Source organism: Meleagris gallopavo, chromosome 2 (genome assembly GCF_000146605.3).
Source record: "Meleagris gallopavo isolate NT-WF06-2002-E0010 breed Aviagen turkey brand Nicholas breeding stock chromosome 2, Turkey_5.1, whole genome shotgun sequence".
Lineage (NCBI taxonomy): Eukaryota > Metazoa > Chordata > Aves > Galliformes > Phasianidae > Meleagris > Meleagris gallopavo.
In genome coordinates, this window is record NC_015012.2 from 106,075,356 (window position 1) to 106,098,783 (window position 23,428).

Genomic DNA, 23,428 nt, shown 5'->3' on the forward strand with positions numbered 1-23,428 from the left:
TTGTCCCTGATGTATTCTGCTCCATCCATCTCCCTCTGTTCAGTGGTACTGCAGCCCCTAACGCCAGCCACGCAGGAAGCAGAACTGCCCCATGGCCATGGCACAACTTGGTGCAGGAGTGCGCTGAAGTTCAGGAGCGCGTGACCTCATGATAAAACTGGTAGTGCGCACCAGAAAGGACTGAGGTCTGAAAAGCTGACAGGGAACTGCTCCTCTTAATGCAGGGGATGTCTGTACGCTGCGGTGATGCCCGTGCACTGAGCGTGCACAACCTCACCACCTGCATTCGGCACACTCATGGCACACCGCCCTCGTGACAGTGTAGGTACATCATCTTCCTAAAGCAGTGGGCATTTCAGCGCTCACTGGTAATTAATAAAAAATGCTGGAGCATGCAGAAAGCTGTGGGCTCCCCCTGTACAGCATGAATTGCATTCGGTTTGGGTGGCACACGAGATGTCACACTTTGCAGTGCATGTGCTGAGAGAGCGGAGTCCTTTGCTGACTCACTCTGCCAGTGCCCATCCTCGTGGAGCATGAGCTAAACTCCAGGTCAGGAGCTGGTAGGACCTATCATTTAATGCCAAACAGCTGTTTAAATATACATAGATATAAAACAAATGAATCATTTATTTACACTTTGCAATAAAACATGAGGCTGCTCATCCATTATTTATCCCCGCGGTGGAAAATCAAGAATTGGGATGCAGCATTTCATCGAGGCTTTTCTTGCTTGTGCTATGCATCACTGTGCTGAAATAGAATCCCCAGTGCCCTTCCTCCCTTAAATCTTGATCCTGAGCAATCAGCAGAACTGCTGCACAGATGGGGAACACATGGTGCTTCCTGCCTGTGCTCTCAGCAGTGCAGACATGGGCTCCCACTCCCATACCTATGCTCTCTCTTATTGCTTTTTCCCCCCTTTCTTTCTTTCTTTCTGTTCCTGTCTTTCTGTTGAGGATATTCTAATATTGCTTGTCAATAGAGAGAAGTTTAGAAGGTGGGCTGAATAAACTCAATATGGGGGCTGAATTGTTAATATTTGTTGTTTTCTGTTTGTTTTTGCCAATATAATTTCAAAGTAAATCTGTTAACATATATTTTGTAGAGTTATCACACAGAACGGTGTGGGAGATTTCATAGGGAGCTCTCATTATTTCCTTTGCCTCACTCCATGTGTCCTTACCCATCTGCTTTCCCTGGGCTGTAGCTGCCACGGTGCATTCTTTCGTTGCTGATTGCATCGAGGCAGTGGAACCCAAAAGCTCTGCTGTGCTTCTGGTGGTAACACTGGTCTTAGTTCATCACCAAACACTTTGTAGTCTTAGGAAAAAGAAGTTTTGCCAATATTTGCTTTTCTGACAGATCAGCGTGAAAAGTTTAATTTTAATGTTACTGTTCTTATTTACCATCAAGTAATTCTTATTAATGGTTTTATTCTTAAATCCTGGAAAAGATGGATTCAGAAATCCTTGATTTTTCTGGTTTTCAGATGGGATGGAGTATTTCAATCATGGAATCATAGAATAGCCCAGGTAGGAAAAGACCTTAAAGATCCTGGAGTCCAACCACAGCCCAGCCATCCTACCCCAACTCTAACAGCCCTCCGCTACATCACGGCCCTGAGCACCACATCCAAACGCTTTTAAACACAGCCAGGGATGGTGACTCAACCCCCTCCCTGGCAGCCCATTGCAGTGCTCAACAACCCTTTCTGTAAAGAAGTGTTTCCTGATGTCCAACCTAAACCTCCCCTGGCACAACTTGAGGCCATTTCCCCTCGTCCTGTCACCTGTCACGAGTGAGAAGAGACCAACCCTGCTCTGCTGTAAACACCTTTCAGGTATTGAAAGGTTCAATATTTAAATCTCAAAATACTTTTTTCAATTTGTTGAAGTTGTTTCAGTTTGTGCCCTGGGGATTAGACTGTTCCCCTGGTATGGCACAGTGCCTTTTGGACACTACAGTTTGAGCCACCTGGCTGGCTCAGGGCTGGGCTACATCCTCTGGGATGGCAAAGTCACTTCCCTGTAATCCCATGTTCCTGACCCCTTTATAAGGGGCCAATTTGGACACACCTTATCAGCACCCGATGTGACATCAAAGCTGCTGTATTGAGGACAGCCTTGTCTCAGGCTTAGGCAGACTGTCAGTACTTAGTTACCACTATGCAAAAGTGTTCATGCAGAAACAACACTGAGCAGTGTGCAAACACAGAGATGTTCCCAGTGAGAGGCACACGAAAATCTTTCAGAGAGACGTAATGTCTCAGAGGACAAAATTGTTCAGTGTACTTGCATGGCACAACTCCTTACAGCTCCTTGAAGAGCAGCTCATGAAATTAACACGCTGCAAATGTCCTCTTACACAGCTGCTATCTGCCCTCCTATGCTGTTGCTATCTACTGTATTTCTCTCACCTCCTCAACACTCTTCTCACTGTTATCTGGCATTTCACACCTTATCTCTTTGGCTACATCAAAGCGTTGCATTTCCAGGACTGTCAATCCATCATTTTTGCATCTGCTCAGTTCACATAAAAGAACTTACAAAAAAGTTTCTGCTGCTCAGACCCAAAGCCTCAGATCTGGCTCTTCAAACACTCCAGAAATTTTTCCTTCTTGTGTTTCGATTGATTTTGAAGAAATTGATGGTATGTGGACATCACAGCCTCCGGAGCAATGCACCACGGTGCGTTTCCTCTCTGCCACTCCTAACAACTCTGTGGATGCATTTATGGTGTGGGCAGATTTCTCACATCCCTGTGGACTGCCCCTCATTTCTCCAAGGTGCCAGTTACAATGCTGATTGTGATGGAGATGCTTCTAGAAATACGTCCTTAGCAGTGGCTGTGGATTTGGCGCTCTCATCTGCCTGCTCGGTCTAATTAAAATGTAGGTTCCTGTTCTGCTTGTCACAGAATCATAGAATCACTGAGGTTGGAGGGGAACCACAGATCATCTAGTTCCACCCCCCTGCCATTTCTATCTCTGCTTAAACTGCGTTGACTTTGAAATTGCATGGGAAAACGTTATCTGTTGCCCTGTCTTCATTCAGCTAAAAGGCACACAAGGATTTGACAGTCTTTGTTCTGCTCTTACTTACGTACTTCTCAGCTTTGTTCACCCAACATTCAGATCTAGGTGTTCCCAAAGTACAAGAAGTCACAAGCACACGTTGTATGAGAGCACAGACTGCCATCTAATCCTGAACTGCAGTGACTGAAATCAAATCCCTGGGTCCAGATTAACCCCACTGAAGAATTACCTAAATGACAGTCTGGCTGTGGTTTATCTGATAAGCAACTCTGTAATGTTAAAGTGAAAACCAAAGATTGCACCTGCATATTGAATGCAGTAATCAGAGAGATCTTGGAAACCTGGGATGAGCTGGGGCAGCACGGGGCACCCGCAAAACCAAGGGAGGAGAGCACGTGAATATTGGAAGGTGTTTTTGGAAAGAGAATTTAGTTCCTTCTACTCTCTGCATACCCTTTGCCCATGCTCTACTCACTTGCATTCCTGAGCATTTCCCAGAGTTATTTCATTTTGAGCACTTAAACAGAGTCAGGATTAAATTTTTATGTGGAGTTCTCTTCCAGAGTACAGACCAACAGGTTTGGGGTGGCTGCTCACACTATGGGGTCAGCACGGGCAGGGCTGCCCAACAGGTGATGATTTTGGTGCGACTGCCCAGGTCTGGGAAGCAGGATGGAGCCCGTCCTGCTAGGTGAAGGAGCAGCTGATACCTGAAAGGAATTGTCAGAATTCAAAGAAGCCTTTTCTGGGTGCTTCACCCACACCAACAGTGAAAACTATACCTCACCTCATTAAAAATGAATGTATTTTTAAAAGAGTCATGCATTTTTAACTGGCTTTTCATCCCTTTTCTTTCTACAATGTCTCTTCAAAAACGATGAAACGTTCTATTTCAGTTCCATTTCTAGGCAAGTCCCCTTTTTTTGAGCTCTCCCATTAACTCTAGGATGGGCAGGATATTCGCGCACATCTAAGGATTTTTATGTCTTTGATTCGATCTCTCTTAGGGGTACAAAAACACGAGCTCTGAAAAACTGACCCCGAAGGATGGGGAACTCCAGTAATGAGGTGATCTTAAAGGTTACACAGCCAGGCTGGTCATGGCTGGTCATGGACTTAGGAGGCTTACAGCTCCTAAGCAGTGAGCCTCGTTGTGAGCTAGGCATCATCTTTAGTCATCTCTTCAAAAATTTGCTTTATTTCCTCAGTTCTGTAGGTGTTGGCCACCTTGGATCATTAGTGGAGGCTGCTTTTACTTTTTTTCAGCGTTTCAGTGGGTTTTCTGTTACACTGGATCTTCTATTCTGGTTCAGCTCGTTTCAGAAAATCAACACAAGTCCCATTTCCAGAAGGAAGCTGCCAAGCGATGGTGCGTTTAATTTCATGAGTGGGAGATCCTTCAGAATGCAGGGCCTTAGGAGGGCTGTTCCTCTGGAGATTCCTCATCAGAACTAGAAATAGCAACGGGACTAATTAAGAACATGAGTGTGAAGTCATACTGAGCAGATGAGCTATTAATAGCAGAACAGCCAAGATGACATGGAAAAACTGTGCTGCTTACACGTTTTTGCTGTGAAATGTCCCAGTGGGGTTCTAAAAACAGAAGGGTCGCTTCTGTTTTCCTATCAGAGTGTGAGTCAAAGGTCTGAAAAATGAAAAAAGAATAACATACAGAAGCACACAGCAGCCATACGCTGCCAAGCTGCCAGTTGTTACCAATTATATTCTATGAGGCTTTTCTGTTATGTCAGAAAAAGCAATGAAGTCATCCTCATTTGTATTCCATTCACACAGACATTGACTTGTGGAAGGGTTTTGATGTTACAGTGCATTATACACAGAAGTAGATACCTTTTCATTTAGAAAGAGTTCTGCTGTCTCTGTGGCTGAATGAGAACAGGAAATGTGTGCCATTGTAATGGCTTTTAATGATCACAGTTATAAATTCTGACTCACAGTGATAACCAAAGTGCTGCCAAAGGAAAGGATTTTAATGAAAGACTAATTGTTTTGCCTGATGGCTTAAGCGTAGTACATCCAAGAAGCCACTCTGATCTGAACTGCCTGTAAATATCAAATCTTGAATTCAGATTCATTCAGAGCTCTCAGAGGCTTCTTTCCAATGACCTCAAAGCCAAGGACAACGTTGTGGCTGAGCCTATCCATGACTAGCCATGCCATGCACGATAGAGATGAACTGGTATTCCATCTTTCTTACCCTCAACTTCATTTTGTAAGTGATCCAATAGGATATGCCTCAGGGGAAAAGGAAAGAAAAAGAAAGCTGAGTCACAAAGATGGAGAATGCATCTCACCTACTGAGCTGGGGAGCAGGAGCAACTCTTGTACCCATCCCAAGCTGGGATGCTATCAGAAGGAGAAATGTCTGCGTGGGAAGGGGTGACCTCACTGCTTCGAAGTGTTTGAAGATCACTTCCTTATAGAGCAGGGAAGAATAGATAGGAGGAAGATACTGGGAAAGGAGACATTTAAAAATAAGCAAGAGGACAGCTGGAATGGGAGCACAGTGCCTGTGCAGAAATGCTGTGGTCTGAAACCAAGGGGAAGCAGGGGTTCACTGTGAGCCAGAGCAGCTTCCTCCTCCTGCTTCCCACTGCTCAGCAGACAGTGCCTTTGCTCTCCTTGCACACAGAGACGAGGACACTGGGGAAATCCCTGATTATTTTTAATTTCTCCTGCCATCAGAAATGATGACAACCTCTAAAATGTGGATAACTGCCAGGAAGAAGAAGGAAAAAGTTAAAGCTCTAAAAATAGATCTACTCCTCTCAATTTCTATTAATCTTCTAATTGGCTGGTCACGGGCATTATGTGTGTAGAAAGGGAGTGAGATTTCCCCTTCTTTATGCACTGCAGTTACTAATGCTCTATGACCTGGGAGCTCCTTCAATGATATTCTCCTTAAGGACATACCTGGAAGATGGCTCGGACTGCTACCTGCAGCCATTTGGGGACACATCTGTGGAGACACCTTTGAAACAGAATGCTGCACAACTTTGAAAATCTATTCTGAAAATGCTGAAGCCTGGAGTGGTGTTTTGGAATGGGAGTCTTATATCAGACCAGTAGCACATTACATAGAGCAGTGCTAAGAAAGCAGAAGCTTAGCAGCATTTTTCAGGGATTTGTTCAAATCTACTTCTGCTAACCTCTGCTGAGACCACTCCTTTTCACATACAAGAATTTTTTCCTCGAATATTGTGGCTTTAGGCCAACACAGGATTGCTTCCCACAATCTGGTATCTTGGAAAAACTGAGCAAGCCAGGTAAAAATTGAGCTGGTGCACACACACACACTCAGGGGATTCGATTTTGTCAGCCATTGAGAACAGCCTATACTGCACAGCAGAACAGAGGCAGACATACGAGCAATAACTCCCCAGTTTGCAGATGGAAGGAATAGCAGGCTGAGGTATATGGTCGATCAGAAGCCATAAGCTTCAAATTTACAGCAGTACTTTCTCAATCATTACTTCTGACATGATTTCCTGGACAAGAAATTCCCCTAGATATGAATTATCAAGACAACTGAAAAGCAGGAGGACCAGGCTCCAGCATTGCATGGGCTGAAGAGAGGGCTCTTCAATAAATTCTAATTGCTCTATTTCCTCTCTTTTATCATCTGCACCCACAAACATTTACTCTTTCAGCAAGAAGCCAGAAGAAACAGCAGGATGTTTATGATATGCTTTGGTATGTTTCATTTCTAGCTTTGTAGTTTTTTCCCTCAACCAAGAACAAAGCAAATCCCATTTGCAACTGGTCTTTATTACTGCCTTAGTGGGAATTAAGTATCCAGCTACTTGCAGTTCAATAAACTCCTCAGATCCTGTGTGAACAAAATGAACAAAGCCCATAAGCACATGGCACAGACACCAGTGAGATGTGAGCCTGTGCTGAAAGATACGAGCAAAACGGGGAATATTGATGCTTGTAAAACCATGCTGGGTTAAAGACACCAGTGTCAGCCAAAGAGGATCTGCACAAAGATATTGGACTAGCTCTGTAAATAGAATCGTTACAGTGGCCGATGCTACTCCTATGGTATCTTGGCCTGATTCCTGAGCAGAAGAAAAGCTCCAGCACAGCTCCATGCCGACACAGCGTGGCATCATGCTCCCAAATCTGCCTTGCCTTCTCCTCACTGCAGCACTGCTCAGTGCAGAAATACTTATTCCCCATCAGACTATGAGTTTGCACAGATTTTGAATGCAGTAAACATCTTCTCTGCATGCTCTAGTTCAAGTCTATCTAAATTGTGCTTATATGAGTAGTCAGTGGTATTTCTTCTGCTTTACGTGCTGATTTGGCTACTTCCAGCTTTTACAAACCAGCTAAACTGATAAACAGCAAAGTGGTATCTGAGACCTTGGCATAAAGATCTCCTGATCTGGAGCTCTTAGAGCTCCTAAGGACTCCAGAAAGTCACTGAGAGGGACTGCAGGAGTTATCACAGAGCCCAGGCACTGCTCCACAGCCTCAGCTGTAGGTGGCTGCGGCTGCACTGCAGTGAGGCTGAGCTCCTCCAACTGCTCCTCCTGCTAAAGGGGACAGAGGCATTCCACACTGCATTGTGGTGAAGTTCTTAAAATGCCATGGGATTAGAAATGGAAGAGCAATACCATGAAGAATGTGCAGCCTGGCTTCATTCCTTCCAGCCCCTTGATATGCTGCTACCCAGTTATCCCAGAGAGCACAAAGTCTGGGGAATGAAAGTTAATGAGTTGTACCATGTATCTTGAACTCAATATTTTTGAGTTCCTCTGCCAGGAATCAGCTGGATTTCTGATCTCCTCAGCCGAAGAGTAGAAGATTGCTGTGGTTCTGAGTGCATTTATTTTCAGAAAGCGTTGTAGAAGCCTACTATCGACTCAACTGGAATAGTGGATAACAGCCAGCATAGAGATGATCTTCTTGTCTGTCACTCAAAGCTAAAAAGTGTTATGGGACTCCAATTTAATGTGACAGAATATCATCACAAACATGAAATTCTAAAGCCATCACTCAATGATTATAATTAGCCCACGGCAAACTCCTCTGAATAGTAAAGCGACTATAAAGGGTGAAAATTCTCTTAATTAGCAAAGGTGCAGACAACATACCAGTCTGACTCATGGCTGAAAGTCTCCAATTAACCTGGCCCAGATTGAGATGATTAGGGCAGCTCTGATTGTGCAAAAGAAATAAAAACAGTGTGGCATTAAGACTTGTATTTTTCCATTCCTGCTCCTGCTCTTCGGAGTTGCATGCGGGCACATCTCTTATGAACACGTTTCCTGACCTGCTGAAGGAAATCAAACTCCAATCTAGAAAACCCTGATGACACCCTGGAAATGTTTTTAAATATTGAGAATGATTCGTACAGCAAACTTCTACCTGGGTATCATGCAGCCCTGTTCAAGGTGTCCAGTTCTATAGTTGGTAAAACTACTAAACTAACTAGAGCAAGAAACCATCACTTTTCATATGGTGGCGTTTTGTCAGTGCATCTCACACTGTTCCTCTGACCATTGCATCACTGTAGTTGAAAAGCTGCTTCACATGGACTAATCATACACCTAAGATATGCAGAGAGCACATCTCATGGCTTGAAGAAGAGAAGAGCACAGCAACCCCTTCACATTCAGACTGCACTGCCCTGCCCTGTTGGCACTGTACAAAACCCAAGTGCTGCAATGTGTGGGAGTTGCAGATTAAACTGGTTTGAACAGCAATAACACAGATAAAAGGGATGACAGAGACTTTGGGCACTTCCCCAGCTTCTCAGAGGTGTTTGGTTTGCAGCCCTAGAACTAATTCAGGTAAGTCTGCACAAGCTGCAGTTGTGTCCCTGCAACACATCTTAGGGAAGAGCGCTATATAGTTGGATTCTTTTAAAGTCTAGATTGAGAAACAGCCTTAAACAGAACTGCAGCATTCACAAACAAAATCACAGAATCACAGAAACGTATCTCGGGTTGGAGAAGACCTTAAAGATCATGCAGTCCCACCCTCTGCCATGGACTGGGTGCCCCCAGCTCAGGCTGCCCAGGGCTCATCCGTGGCCTCGGGCAGCTCCAGGGATGCAACACCACAGCTCTGGGCAGTGCCAGCACCTCACTGCCCTCTGAGTGAAGGATTTCTGCCTAATATCTAACATAAATCACCTCTCTGTTAATTTAAAACCATCACCCTTTGTCCTATCACAGTCAGACTGTAAAAAGTCACACCCCCTCCTCCTTATGAGCTCCTCAGTACTGGAAGGCCGCAGTGAGGTCTCCCCACAGCCTTCCCATCTCCAGGCTGAACACCCCCAGCTCCCTCAGCCTTTCTCCATAGAGAGGTGCTCCAGCCCTCTCAGCATCCTCCTGGCCCTCCTCTGGCCCCGCTCCCACAGCCCCACATCCCTCCTGTGCTGGGGGCCCCAGGCCTGGACGCAGCACTGCAGGCTTACAAGGGGCAGAGCACAGGGGACAGCCCCCTCTGCCCACTGCCACCCCTCTGCTGATGGAGCCCAAGATACCAATGGCTTTCTGGGATGCAAGGGCTTATTGCTGGCTTGTGTCCAGCTTCTTCTCCATCAGGACCCCTAAGTCCTTCTCTGCAGCAGTGTAAATTACAGCCAGAAATCCAAAAGGGATAACAAATAAAATGGGCACAGTAAAATGCTTTCCATTTTTTTTTTTCCCCTTTGCTAATGCTCATCCACACACCCACAGTCAGCTGGGAGACACAGGGCAGGTCAATGCAGACGATAGGTTCCTATAGAACTACCACTGGTGTTTCTGAAAATTTTCTTTTGCTTTAAGAGACTGCCAAGCCCTTAAGGTTCGCCTTTCACACACGTAGATATCTTTTTGCAAGATGCTGTGAGCTCCTAGAAATTTAAAAAAAGTCACAAAGACCAAGAATAATCTGCTACAAAAGACTGGAACATAGACTAGGACACCTTCATTGCAGCACAGCAGTGAAAGTACCAATAAAACAGGAAAACTTGAATATCCTTCTGTGACTTTGTCGCAGAAGAGAAGGCTGCAAGGTGACCTGAGAGCAGTCTGGCAGTATCCAAAGGCCAGCTACAGAAAAGAAGGGGACAGATTCTTTAGCAGGGTCAGTAGTGACAGAGCAAGGGGAAATGTCTTCAAGTTCAAAGAGGATAGATTTGGGTTAGATATAAGGAAAAATTCTTCTCAGTGAGGGTGGCGAGGCACTGGAACAGGATGCCCAGTGATGTGGGTGATGCCCCATCCCTGGAGACTGTCAAGGTGAGGCTGGATCTGCTGGTTTCATGGAAAGCTGGAGCCCCTGGGCCAACAGCTGCTCTGCTGTGTTCTGATGGCTTTTGTGAACACACAGCCACAAGGGAGGCGGCGTAAATAGCTCTGATACCATAAAGGAAGATTATGTCTCTTTGTTTCACCTTCAAAGATGTCCAATAAAATAAGAAGAATGGAGAAATGGGGAACATTGTGTAGCTCAGATCAAAACACTTAAATAAAAACTGAAAATGGAAGAAATGATTACTAATGGAAAAAAGTGCTACTAAATGAGTTGGTTAAACTGTGATATAGCAGGCAGAAGTCAGAGAGCAAAACTTGAGGACAAAATCATCAGTAGGCCAGCAAGCAAGCTTCATTTGCTGTTATATCATGCAGGAGGACTGACATCAGCTGAGATTCTTGGCTGTGCATTCAGGAACCTTTCTGATAAGCTAGTTGATGTGCAGAATGGGGAACTCTGCAACTGATTAACAGGAGAATGTTTGACCTGAGGCCCACACATATATGTTGCTGCTGCTGAGGGTCTATCCTGTAGGCTAACCATGACCAGAAGATGCAGTTCCTGAATTCCTAGGCAGAATTGTGGCAAACTGCTGCAGTCTGATTAGCGAGTTGCAGCATGTGTTGTAGAATTTTGGCAACAAATAATATTTCATGACTTCTTGCAATTCGTCCGAAGAACCTCAATGTACTATTTCTAGCATGCATTTCTTTCACTCAGTATTATCCAGGGTTCTCCAGCGTTTGATGACCCCAAGACCCAGAAGTTAGCATTTCACCTCAGGAAATGAGAACTCGCTGCTTTTCTTTCAGCACGGTGAGTGACACCGCAGCAGCCAGCAGAGGTGGTTCTCCAGCAGTGTCACTCTTCAGTACCTCCTGAGACCTCTGGGCTGGGAGAGTTACCTGGGGAAATGGTGACTGAATGGGAAAGAAGTGCCCATGGCAGGAGAGGTGGAAATAGAGATCTTTAAGATTCCTTCCAACCCAAGCCATTCTAGTCATTCTGTGCACCTGCAGAAAGCAGCCCGACGAGGAGGGACAGGTCTGCGTGCTGGGTCACATGCCCTCTCCAAATATCATTATCCATTATTATCAAAACAAGAGAAGTGATAGCACAGAGGCAGGGGCAGATGGACCGCGTTGATCACCACAGGGTCAGCTTCCCTCGGCTTCCCAGGGCTGATCAGGGGAAAGCTGATCAATGCTGCCTTTAATGTTAAAGAGGCTGAATATTACCAGAGTTGTGGAAGGGAGAAGCGAAGGCTCAGAGAGAACTTGGTGAGAAAGGAGATGTTGGCACGAGCAGTGGGGAATGGAGGATCCGGGTCATGTCCTATGGAGGCAATTACCTACTCAGCTCTGGGAAATATTCAGCATGGTTTCAGGGCAGCTGTAAATAGATAATTTGCCATGGTGTTTGAGGGCCCATATGCCAGCTCAGGGCTGCCAATCCCATCACCCACACTTCCCAGTCTCTAAGATGCCCGGCGCTCCTTGTGAGGTTTCAATTCCTGGTTCTGCCCATGCTCTAATCTGATAAAAACCACCCTGTGTGTTTACTTTTAGGCTAAATGTGAGGAAAGAGGTTTCTTGACAAATTGGTCCTGTGATATGCATTAATACTGAATATCTTCCCATTAAAGAAAGGGAAAATTCCAATATTAAAGAGGAATATATTTTATTGAAGAATTCAGTCTTTCAAAGACGTAAGTATTTGGTATAGAGTATCAAGCTCAGTAAAAGTCTTTTATACAAATATGCTCATGGTATAATCTCGAAAAATATTAACAGTTTTCAGCAACAAGGGAGCTTTATGAGGGAGGAAAAAACAATATTGACTCATGGTGTTTATTCGTAGCATAGTAAAGTTGCCCACACCTGAGAAATTTCAGTAATTAAACACCTAATGCCAAATTAATACAAGGAAAGGTTAAGCAAATTTCTACAACTTAAACGGAGATAGAAAAGCTGATCACCATGGGCTTAAAGAAAGAACAAACATCACATTTAATTAGAGTGTAAATGGACATAAATAACGTTTGGAAGAAATGCCCTTCATCTGCCCCTGCAGCTCTTGCCTAATCAGCCAGTTTGGCATCCCTTGCCCTGCACTGACACCTGGCTGCTCACAACCACTGACTTGCCATGTTCTGTCCATCCAGCTCCCATCCCAGAGCCCCCACCACCTGCTAAAGAAGCCCTCCCCCAGGCACAGCCAACGCTTGAACTGATCGTCACCCATCGTCTCAGAAGGTTTGTCACCATCTTCACTGCACTTTCTGTGAACGCAGGGATGAACTTGGCACAGATGTGTATCCACCACCCACCCTGGGCTGCTCACCAGGAGCTGCTGCTGGATGTCCGCATGGGCTCCTGCTAAAGGAGCCATGCAGTGCCCACTTCTGGCCCTAAAACCAGGAGGGGAGGATTGGCTGTCTGCTCTGGCTGTGTCTGAGCTAGGATGGATGCATTCCACTATTTCCCTTTGCTGTGGTTGGACCCTTCCCTAACAGGTTGGCTGCAGGCATCTCAGGGAAAGACTTGTTTCCTGAAAAGATACCATTTGTCATTAGACTCTTACATATTCATAGAGCCCATGTTGCTATTGAGCTTGATATTTTAGGGCACGGTTTTTGAAAGCTGTTTATTCCTTAAGAAACAACATAAGTACACTGAACCATTTGAGATGGAAGAAATACCCTTTTAAGATAAGAATATCTGCTTCTCTCTGTTATCAGCCCATAAAAGGCTTATATGAATACCTTCATAGATCCTGATGACTTTACTGAAGCCGGAGGGGTTATTACCAATGTTTCTGGCTTGGCAGTAGCATCTGCTTTTGCAGGAAAGGGGACCTGGTCTCTCTTCCAGAGGTACACAGGTGTCCCTCACCCTATGTAGCCCAAGGATTTGTATGATCTTACTTTCCACTTCTGTTCCATTCATGTCACCATTCACATTTAGTTGAATTAAAAAGCAATAGATGATGCCATGACAAGTTTTACACTGGGCACAAAGCCAGTTTTTCTTTTTACTGGCAAAGCTGGCTTCAACTTCATCAAGCAAATCCTCTCTGATCTGCAATAGAGGCTCATCCGGCACTTCTCCAGAATATCACTTGAAAGAAATAATGAATGACATTAAATGAAAATTTCATTTTTTTTTCTTTTAAAAATGAGCTCTAACATCATAAAATACCGTATTCTCATTCCGAGTCAAATATCTTCTTGTTATTTTTCCAAGAAAAGTGCTCAGCAAGGTTTTGTTCTTGCCTGCTTTTTATGACTCTAACAAATCACTAAAATGTCCCTGAGATGTCTCACATCAGGGAAATTGGAACCCTGAAAAATGTATGTTCTTGGCATAGTCTTCCTATATATTGTGAAACTGATACTGTAATTGTAGGATTTAGTATGTTATGGAAGAAAGGCCTTTTCTTTTAAGGCCTCTTTTTCTACTCAGCTCATATTTAAATTGAAGCAGAGATAAGAGCATCCTTATTTAGCTCGGTACTTAAACACACGCTTAACTCCAAAGATGACTCAGTCCACGAGACTTAAGAATTTGATTAAACCAAGCCATTTAGCTGAGTGCTATGCCAGATTAAGATCTCCAGAAGTAAAACTCCAATATTGTATAGGCAGCATCCTGCTTTAAAGCTATAGCTTTACTACTACACCAAGCATTGGCAGGGGGTGCACTCGACCCTGGTGGAGGCTGGCATGTCAGTGTGTGCCAATGTCGATGCTGCTGGGCTGTCCTATGATCTGAAAAATAGGTAACTGCAAGCAGTCTGGTGGGAGAGGGCTGTGGGACATGGCAGCGCCCAGAGCTTGCCTGGAAACTGCCAGGGAGAAGAGACGGCTTTCCAGGTCAGACTTCCCTGGAGATTGGATGGGCTTGAAGATGAATTCCTGTGTCAGGCCATAGCCTGGAATCACCTCTCAAGGCAATTGTCTCAGTTAAGGGACTGAGCCTTAACGTCTGGGATTCTGTTCCTCCCTTACACCCAGGACTCAGAGGGTGGTGAGGCAGTGGAACAGGTTGCCCAAGGAGGCTGTGGATGCCCCATCCCTGCAGGCATTCAAGGCCAGGCTGGATGTGGCTCTGGGCAGCCTGGGCTGCTGGTTGGCGACCTGCACACAGCAGGGGGTTGGGACTGGGTGAGCGCTGTGGGCCTTTGCAACCCAGGCCATTTATGATTCTATGATTCTATGATTCTATGCCTGAGGTCAGCAGAGAATTGTTTCATACACGTGGCTTTCTGAGGAGTCAGCAGAGAACCAGCTTTCAGACAGACCCAGATGCAGTCACTGCTGGGGCCTGCACAGCTGGACAATCCCTATCTGAAGTTCTCCCAAAGGAGCAGGCACCTCTGTCAACCTTTGCTTTTCTATCTCATGATGGAAAGCTGTCTGTTTGCAGAATAAATTTTGAAAACATCACTGTTATTTTCCATAGAGATAAGACAAAATCACACGTCCCACAAGTCCCATAGGTTTGATATCTGTGCATACACATCTCTGAATATGAGCATGCCAACCTCTCTGCTGCCAGAAGGAGCTGAAACCAGTGGGGCGTCCCCCAGAGAAAGGCTGCTTCTGGCTGACAGGACCTGGTGTAGGTGTGGGTTTGCCTTCGGTACAATAAGTGTGCAAAGTCTAGTCCTTTCTGATGGACCTAAATAAGATCAAAGATGCATCATGCCAGAACTGCAATGGAAACATATAAAAGTTTTATATATTTGAACCAAGATTCCTCTACTCATGGAGACTCTTCATACACTGACATTCCTATTCAAACTGTCACATAAAGAAATGGTATCCATAACTGAATATAAATTATTCCATGATTTGTTCTCAAGTGGCTTATTGACACTAAAATGATGCTCCTGATCCTTTCCTTAGGAATCCAGTGCAAAATCCCACAACTGGCAGAGCCTGGGCTGGGAAGCAGGTCTGCAGCAAGGGGCTGCCACACTGCCTTCTCCTGGAATATATCCTTCTCCAGCAGAAGCTGTGCTAGTGCCTTCAGGATTTCAGTACATAAACGGGGCAGAATCGGATGTGTGCTGAGGAGCACGGCGCAGCTGGCACAGCCAAAGTGCTGGTGCTACAGGTCATGGTGACACCGTTATCAATCTGTGTTAGCAGCACTGCCTGCAGTACCCAGCAGGCTGATGCACTGAGGCTGAAGTTAAGCAGTATACTGTTGAAGTACCATTAATTTTTTCTAGTGTGGCTGTATCAGCATTTCCGCTAGAAGGACTTGCTTCCAGAGCCTTGTATAATTCAGCCTGGAAAATGTGCTCTGAACAGAAACTTGGCACAAAATGCTCCTAGCAGGGAGAGTATTTTCTTTTTCAGGGCATGAACAAATACCATTTAGCTCTGTTTCTGAGACAGAACCAAAGAAAAGCTAGGCCTTTTAAGATAAAGTAGTGCTGAAAACAAAATGCTTTCAGTAAAAAGAACACGAAGAGTAGAAGTTTATGAGATAAAAAGTTCAGAAAAATGAAAAATTAATCTTAATTATTTTCTGAGCTTTCTTACAGACAATATTCTGTTTGAAGAATGTTTTGAGCTATTTGGGTTACTGTTATTAATTAACTAGCTCTGTACCAGACCCAGTCTTGGATGCTTTGATGCATCCAAGCATCCTCCAGTTATTTCAACAGGGTTGCACATTCAGTTTTTTCAAGAAAAATTAAAAAGAAAAATTTTGAAGAGGTTAAGAGCGTACATAGATGATTAAAGTACAAAACAAGTTGAGCTGCAAAGGGAAGATAGCCTGAGGGAGTGAGAAGGAAAAACTTTACTTTTTTTAATGAGGAAGCATGAAGAAAATGAGAATAGTGTGAGCGTGTTGGTATGGCTGATAGGAGACAGGGAAAGCAAGGAAAGATGGAGTTCAAAACTGCTTCACACTTCTTTGTTTTCAGCAGGATTTTGACTGCTGAAAGGAGATCAGATCCCTTTGTTTAGTCTGAAAACCCACAGCCCACATCAAGCCGTGGTTAAGCAGCAACGTTACACACTGACACAGATGAGCATCCAAGTTTCACAACAGATCCTTTGTTTTTAAGCAGTGAAGGAGATAGAAAGAAGAAAGCCTTGTGGATTAAGAGGAAAATCTTACCAAGATCTTGCTTCTACCTGACTAATATGATCAGAAGTCTCCAGTGCCAGGCGGTTGGGATGATGTGTGGGGCTATGGCATGAGAAATGGGGATCTCTCCTAGAACGCCACCAAAGCTTTGAATTTCCTTCCCACAGGTGTGTGAAACCCAAGACGGGCTTCCTTCCTTGCTCCAAGCAGAAAACAGGTTTTGGAGTGACCCATATTGAGGTGTGCTTGGTCTGTGATGTTCTTTTATGCAAGCTTATGGTGCAATGAAGCATTCTGGTTGATGGATGAGCTGCTTTCCATATTCAGTTTCCATTCCTGTTCAAACACCTCCTTGCTTGGGTAAGATGTTATGAACCAAGAATCGAAATCCTGATTATTGCTTGACTACTTCATCCTCCACACAACTTGCTCCACTTAGTTTCCATTTCACTTTAATCTGGAACTTTACATCATAGAACATACTTTGAGACAGCCCTAACATCATTCTGTATTTGGAGCCTTTGTGGGGGATACGCTGCCCCTTCGTGAAGTATCCCTTCTCCCTAACACCAACACATCACTTGTTCTCTAATTGCTTAACTTTGCTTCCTCTGTTTCCTAGAACATCAAATGAGAGCTTGAGGTACTCAAAAACCTAGTGTTGCAATGAAAAAGAACTTATTAAAATTTATAATTAACAAAAAAAAAAAAAAAAAATCAAGGAGACTTAGCATGATGCTTCCATAAAGACAATAAGCCAAGCTCTTGTCACAGTGAAATATGGAATAACTCCATTGAAATAAATCGTAATTAAGCTAGAGTCACTACTCAGTGTGACTTAATTAAGAGCAGAACAGTGAGAGCCTTTTGGGAAAAAAGGGAATACTGATTATACAATTATTTTACTTCATATTTCTTCTTTCCCTCCAGCCTTTCCATCTCGCTGCAGAAAAATTGAAACCTAAAGTTGCTTAAGTTAGCTCAGAAAGATATTAGCATGGCAAGTTTCATCCATCCTGCTTAGGAATCTTCTGAAATAAAAAGCTGAGAATGACAGTTTAGAAGACAGTCTCTTTAAATTATACATGCAAGGTGCCATGCATTTATACCTATCCTGATCATAAAAATATGTGTTAGGCAAGAAATTTATGAAACTTTAAGTACTGAACTACAGAGGTGAAGCCCTAATTCTTACAAAGAAGACAGAGGAGTAAATTAGTTACAATCAGAACTACTTGCATGGAAAAGCGTAATGGAAAAAATTACACAGGACACCTCCACTTCAGCTTCCTGAGCACAGCATGCATCAATGGCTGTATAGTATAGGCAGATATATTGAACAAGCGTATCAACAATGAAGGCATCCATTTGTTGTGGTTTCATTTCTTACTGGCTAAAAAGCATGCAGAGCCAAATATATCATGGCAGTAAATCTGCTGACTTCAACAGAGTTGTCTCAACAGCGAATTTAGACAACGTCGAGGGAATGAAATCAAACCAGGTAGGAAAATGCACGCAGGGTCCTTACCAGCTTATGTAGACTATGTCTAGAAACAGACTTTAATGGAATATGTGCAATATCCCAGGGGACCTACTGTAACTGGTAGGAAGTTTATAATGAAGATTCAATGCCTAGCTTGGATCAGAGTGTCAGCCTGTTTGGGTATGTGCACTATGTCCTGTCTTCACTGTTGCTTACGTAGCTCCAGTTCAGCTGAACAGGTGCTGTGTGGGTGCAGAAGAGGGTAGAAAATATTCAAAAACATCGCAAGAAAAATAAAAAGACTGGGAAGACATTAATAAGTATGGTCTCTCCGCCTCAAAATTGTTCTCGTATGACTGAATTAAAGAGGACAGTGATCTCTTTTTTCTCTTGAGAAGTTTTTTCTGGGTCCATAGACTGATGTATCTGCAGAAGTAGCAGCGGCAATGTTCTTTCCTGCAAAAGGACTGATAGAAAAATAACAAAATGACATCAGTGAAGGGTCTGGTTTGTTTTGTGCTCTACTCCTGCATTACCTTCAAAATCAAAAACTCCTTTTTAAAGGGTGTGATCTTCATGTTTTGTGCCTGCTGAATACAAGTGCTACTGCACACGCACGATATTGAGACCACCATGTGTGAGCACGCCCTCAGCATTGACATTGGATTCCTTGGCTCACCAATCTCTGACAGGGGAAGTCCAGCAGCAAATTTATAAGCTCTGCTCTCCATAAAGTGCTCATATCCAATCGCAGACTTTGAGCTGAGTTACACCAGGGAATTATCCCTAAAATAGATGCTTGGGAGGCAAGACTCTAAGGCCTTTTTCTGTTCTCTTTCACTTGATATTTGAACACTTTAAGTGGGGTTAATCTCACCAAACTTGGATGAGCTGGCATTGCTGATGTTCTTGAACTAAACACCCTGAGCTTCCTTTATCACCAGTGGGTAGAAACAGGCATTTTAGAGGTGTGATTGATGCACAGCTGTAAAATGGGTCAGAGCTGCCTGTCTCTCTATTATGACCACAAAAGAAGCTCAGTTAATAATATCTTCAGCGTCAACATCCAATGTTAGATGAGATGAATCCCTACTTTGATGGCTTTGGAAAATGCTACTTCCTTCAATACAATACATGACAGAGATTCTCAGGATACATCTGTGTGGTACCAGAGAGGGCCATTGTGATGCAGAGGGCAGGTGAGAAAAAGGACATCTCCAAAAGTGATACCCAGGGCTCACAGTTGTGCTATAATAGTCAGATTTTGTATGGACAGTGGAGAAAACCTTAGAAGAGCCACGTAAAACTTGGCATTCAGAACCTAAAAAGGATGGATATTGCACAATGTCTTTGAGATGCAGACCAAAGTCAGTAAGTACTTCCCAACAAGGGACACATATGAGCCATACCTCAACATTAAAACATCCCCTGCTCCTAAATCTTACCGAAATATCTAGATCTTAGTTTGGCAGCTGAGTCTTTCAATACCTTGGGTCAAACCAATAACCTTGATCCAAATATACCTGAAGTTTAGATCTGGATTCAACTTTGGAAGCTTTGCCTGTCTAAAAAATGTATCTTTCTCTAAAACTTGTTGCGCACAAAAGGTCCCTCAAACAATCAAGAACTCTGACCACTCTTATAACACAGAGGTCATTTTTTTGCCAAACGGTAATGGCAAAATACAGAAAGGACAGAGAAGAGGAAAAACTGCATATCTTAAAAACAGAAACAGCTGATGAGCATTAGATCTGCAATGGCTTTTTGTGCTGCAGGTGAATTTCCTCTGGCTCTCCCCAGCCATGAAACAGTAGAAAGAAGTGGGAGATGTCACAGAACAAAGAATCAATTTGCAGAGAGCTTTTTAGAGAAATATATGTACAAACCCTCATCAGCAAACTCTGCAGACTCAGTTGACCATCCACGAACAAACATGTGTACACATTGTGGAAAGCAAATAGCTTCCAGACATCTTTAAATGCACCCACAAGTAATACAAAGTAGACATAAACACTCCATATAGTGATATCTTTACATAGTGTCCTCACGGATACTATATACTCAGGAAGACATTGCTCATGTAGGTGATGCTATACCATATTCCAGAGAGTAGAAAGCAAGCCCTTTTAAAGTACTGGAAGAGAAGATGGACATGACAAGCTCCAGTGGAGGACTGGGCCAAGAGCAAACTGAAATGGCTAGATTAGTTTTCATCCCGTCTTTTGGGTTACTAAACTCTATAGTTTACAAAGCAGAGAAAGTCATTCATAGTTCTTTACAGTATAATTTCCATCATCATGTAGTAACTGCGGATTTACCACATTCTTTTGTGAGATTTCAACTGCCAGAACAAAGCTTTGTATTGCAGACAATCAGCACTCAAATATTTAGGAATAGTAATATTCCTAATTCAGACATTCCTCCCTCCCCTCCCCTTCCCTTGGGGGACTGATCTGCCTTTTTACAACTAGGAGTTTCTTCAGTCCCGTGAAAACCCTAAGGATTTTCATAATCGTTGTTATTTAATCTAATGTAGCAAATGTTTGACTGGAGTTTTGCTTAAAGAAGGGGAAAATCCCACTTCCTGCAGCATATTGCAGGGATCATCAAACATACCCCTTTGTTGGACCAAATACATAATAATAGTAGTGTGTGGGTGCTCCAGAGCTGACTCAGCTGTAACACAATCACATTATGCCTGTGATATGCAATCCATCATTACATTTAAAGCACCAGCTTGATTAATATTCAGTATTTCATGTCAACACTGATAAATGAGGATTCAAAGTGTTACACGGCAGGAACTGCAAGCATTGCTGCAGTGGTAATGGCCTGGGTTGGTTTCGTGGCATCTGTTAGTTCAAGGGGAATTTTGCAAATCAGAAACACCCACGTGTAGGTATGGAGATAACTGCCAGTTGTGACCTCTTGGGATAAATGTCATCTGTCACTTTTAAAGAAACTCAACATTACATTTCCAAATGACCTACTGCAATTTCTTCTCCTATGTGAACAGGATTTCTCTCCCTTGGCAGTTTACCTTTGCCATTGAAATTCCCATTAACTGTAAGTGTGGTGTTATAGATATACATGGTATACTGAAACTGGGAAGTACTTTGGCTTAGGCTGATTTAAACACCTACTTCCCAAATGCATAGGTTTTATCTTAACTTGCTCAAGAAAGGAAAAATACCATGACATTTTTAGGTTTTGTTCCCTTTTCTCGCTTGAAATGCTTTTTGTTTTCTTTGTTTTGTTCTGTTCTGTTTTGCTCTGGGCAATTTTATCAAAGTATTCTCTTTTTCCCCTACTGTTTACTTAATGGCAACTTTTTTTTCCACCTTTGCTTCAGTCTTAAATATGACAGATCAAGTAATTCCCGTTAGAGCTACAGTTTGATATTCAGAAACATTTAATGGCCAATAAACTCTTCCCTGGTGGAGAATGAGAATTCAAAGGAAATATCTGTGGTTGTTTTCACTTTCATTATTTTTGTTAAAAAAAGTTTGCACCTTGATGTGTCATGAATGCCCCTTCTTGATCTTCCTTTGCCTTGTCAGACCTGGCCAGCACAAGCAGCTGAGATCTTTGCTCTATTTTCCCTGCATCTCTGTGCAACACTTTTTTAAAAAGAGAAAATATTCTTATTTTTTCTGAGCCTTTCAGACTGCTGTCACGTGATCAGGATTCTCCTGAATCTCTATGCATTCGATCTCTTCTCGTTCCTTCCTTTTGGCTCGTTTCTTTTTTTTGTGGTGCTTTTTGGAAGGTGGGAAAAAGGTTAGAAAGACGGGCAAAATAACAAAACAGTGCAGAAGTGTGCAACTGCCGGCAAGCAGCAAGCATTTGAACAGTGTGAAGGTCAAGTTCGAAGGCACAAAGAGAAGGGGGACCAACCCAATAAGAAAAGAAGAAACGTTCTGCAAAATGGCTGTCCCATGCTCTTGGAGGGAGTTCTTTATACATTGAGTTCGGGTGTGCTCAGTAGCTAGTACAAATGTATAAAGCAGGGGTGCACAGTGATCTATGGCAAAATTCAAGGTGTAGATAAGGCACAGGATAGAAATGCAATCCATGTCTACATTCCATAAGGTCATCAAGCCAAGGACGCCCAGCTCTATTGAGGTGACGCTGAGAATTAACCAGAAATTTCCCAGAGGATGGATAACCAGGAAAAAGGTCAGTATTAACACCAGCAGGATGCCAAAACCAGAAATCAGGACAGGCATAGTTACTGATAAACCATAGTGGTCCATGAACACAAAGGTAGGGTTGAACACTATGAACTTGATGCTCTGTATAAGAGAGAGTGGTCTCAGTTTCTCCAGTAATTCTACCGCCTCCCTCTGTGTGTTTTCACTAGTCCTGGCCACCAGGTACAAACGAGAAGCTATTATATTATTCTCATCTCCAGCTTTAGAGAATATGATGTCATTTTTGAAGTGCTGGAATTCTGGCTTTTTTAAAAAGGAGCTCTGGAGGATACTGATAAAGTCACTTTTGTTAGTTGCACTGATGTTACCCACTCGAAGGAACTGGTAATACTGTTCAATCCAGGACACCGTGTTGAACCCTTGGCTCAGTGTTTTTAGGTCTTCCTGCACAGTGCCATTCCAGTACTCCAGAGGTTCATAGATATAGAATCCTATCACCGGGCTGTAGTTGCTGAAGTACTTTTGCTGAATGAGGGCATAGGAGACGCTTGGAGACTCGCTGGCAAGAAGGTTAATAATGTTGGCTCCATCATTAATCTGTAAGCACCCCATAAAGGAGAAAGAGGCATAGATGAGATACAGTATCACCACAAAAGGCTTGACGTAGATGTTGGTAATCCACTCATTGTAATGCTCTCGGAGGAAGTGCTGGATAAAGTGATGCTGGTATGGGTTGGTCTCATGATGAGAAGAATGTTGATGACCATCATTCATCATGGTCTGGAACCACACAGGCTTTCGGTCCAGGTATTCTGCTGAAGGGATTTTACAGCAGAAGATACTGTGATAACGGTTCTGCTCCAGCTGGCCAGCAAAGACCAGGCAGGAGCCAAAGAATGAGAAGATATAGAAGTAGTTCAACAGGATGGAGACACACATGTTCTGGCAAAAGACTTTCACAGCTTCAATGTTAGTGAAAGGGCTTGCGCCCATGCCAAAGGCTATGAAATATAAGGAGCTTGTCATTGTATAGGACACCATGACATCTGAGTAGGCATCTGCTACTCTGTCCTTGAATGGAAGATTCTCTCTTGTTCGACGCCATCCTGAAAGAAGTTCAAATACTCCTTTGGTGCCATGACCTGAAATGAGAAAACAAAGCATATACGTGTGCATAGATAAAAGAGGACCTACATTTTCATCCTCCAGAAGTAAAAAAAATGTTGTCAGCTAAGTTATAGTCATAAGTTTAGTTACGATTTTATCATCTGTTATATAAATTAGAAATCGTGACGTGTCTGTGTAAGGTTGGATACCAGAAATCATATGCAGATACTTAAACAAAGGCCCGAAACTTCCCAGG

At 43.4% G+C, this 23,428-nt stretch overlaps 1 protein-coding gene and 1 pseudogene across 1 annotated transcript; both read right to left on the reverse strand.

Moving 5' to 3' along the window:
- The window catches only part of LOC100550583, a 54,510-nt pseudogene extending 33,507 nt beyond the window's left edge, over positions 1-21,003 (reverse strand).
- A 189-nt stretch (positions 21,004-21,192) lies between these two features.
- On the reverse strand, positions 21,193-23,229 carry LOC104910053 (patched domain-containing protein 4). Its single transcript, XM_031552267.1, has one exon. It carries the CDS (start codon positions 23,227-23,229, stop codon positions 21,574-21,576), a length of 1,656 nt encoding a protein of 551 aa, XP_031408127.1. The 3' UTR covers positions 21,193-21,573.
- Positions 23,230-23,428: the final 199 nt, after the last annotated feature.

Coding starts and splice junctions, on each gene's coding strand:
- LOC104910053 (XM_031552267.1), bottom strand. CDS start 23,229: ATGCTTTGTTTTCTCATTTCAGGTCATGGCACCAAAGGAGTATTTGAA.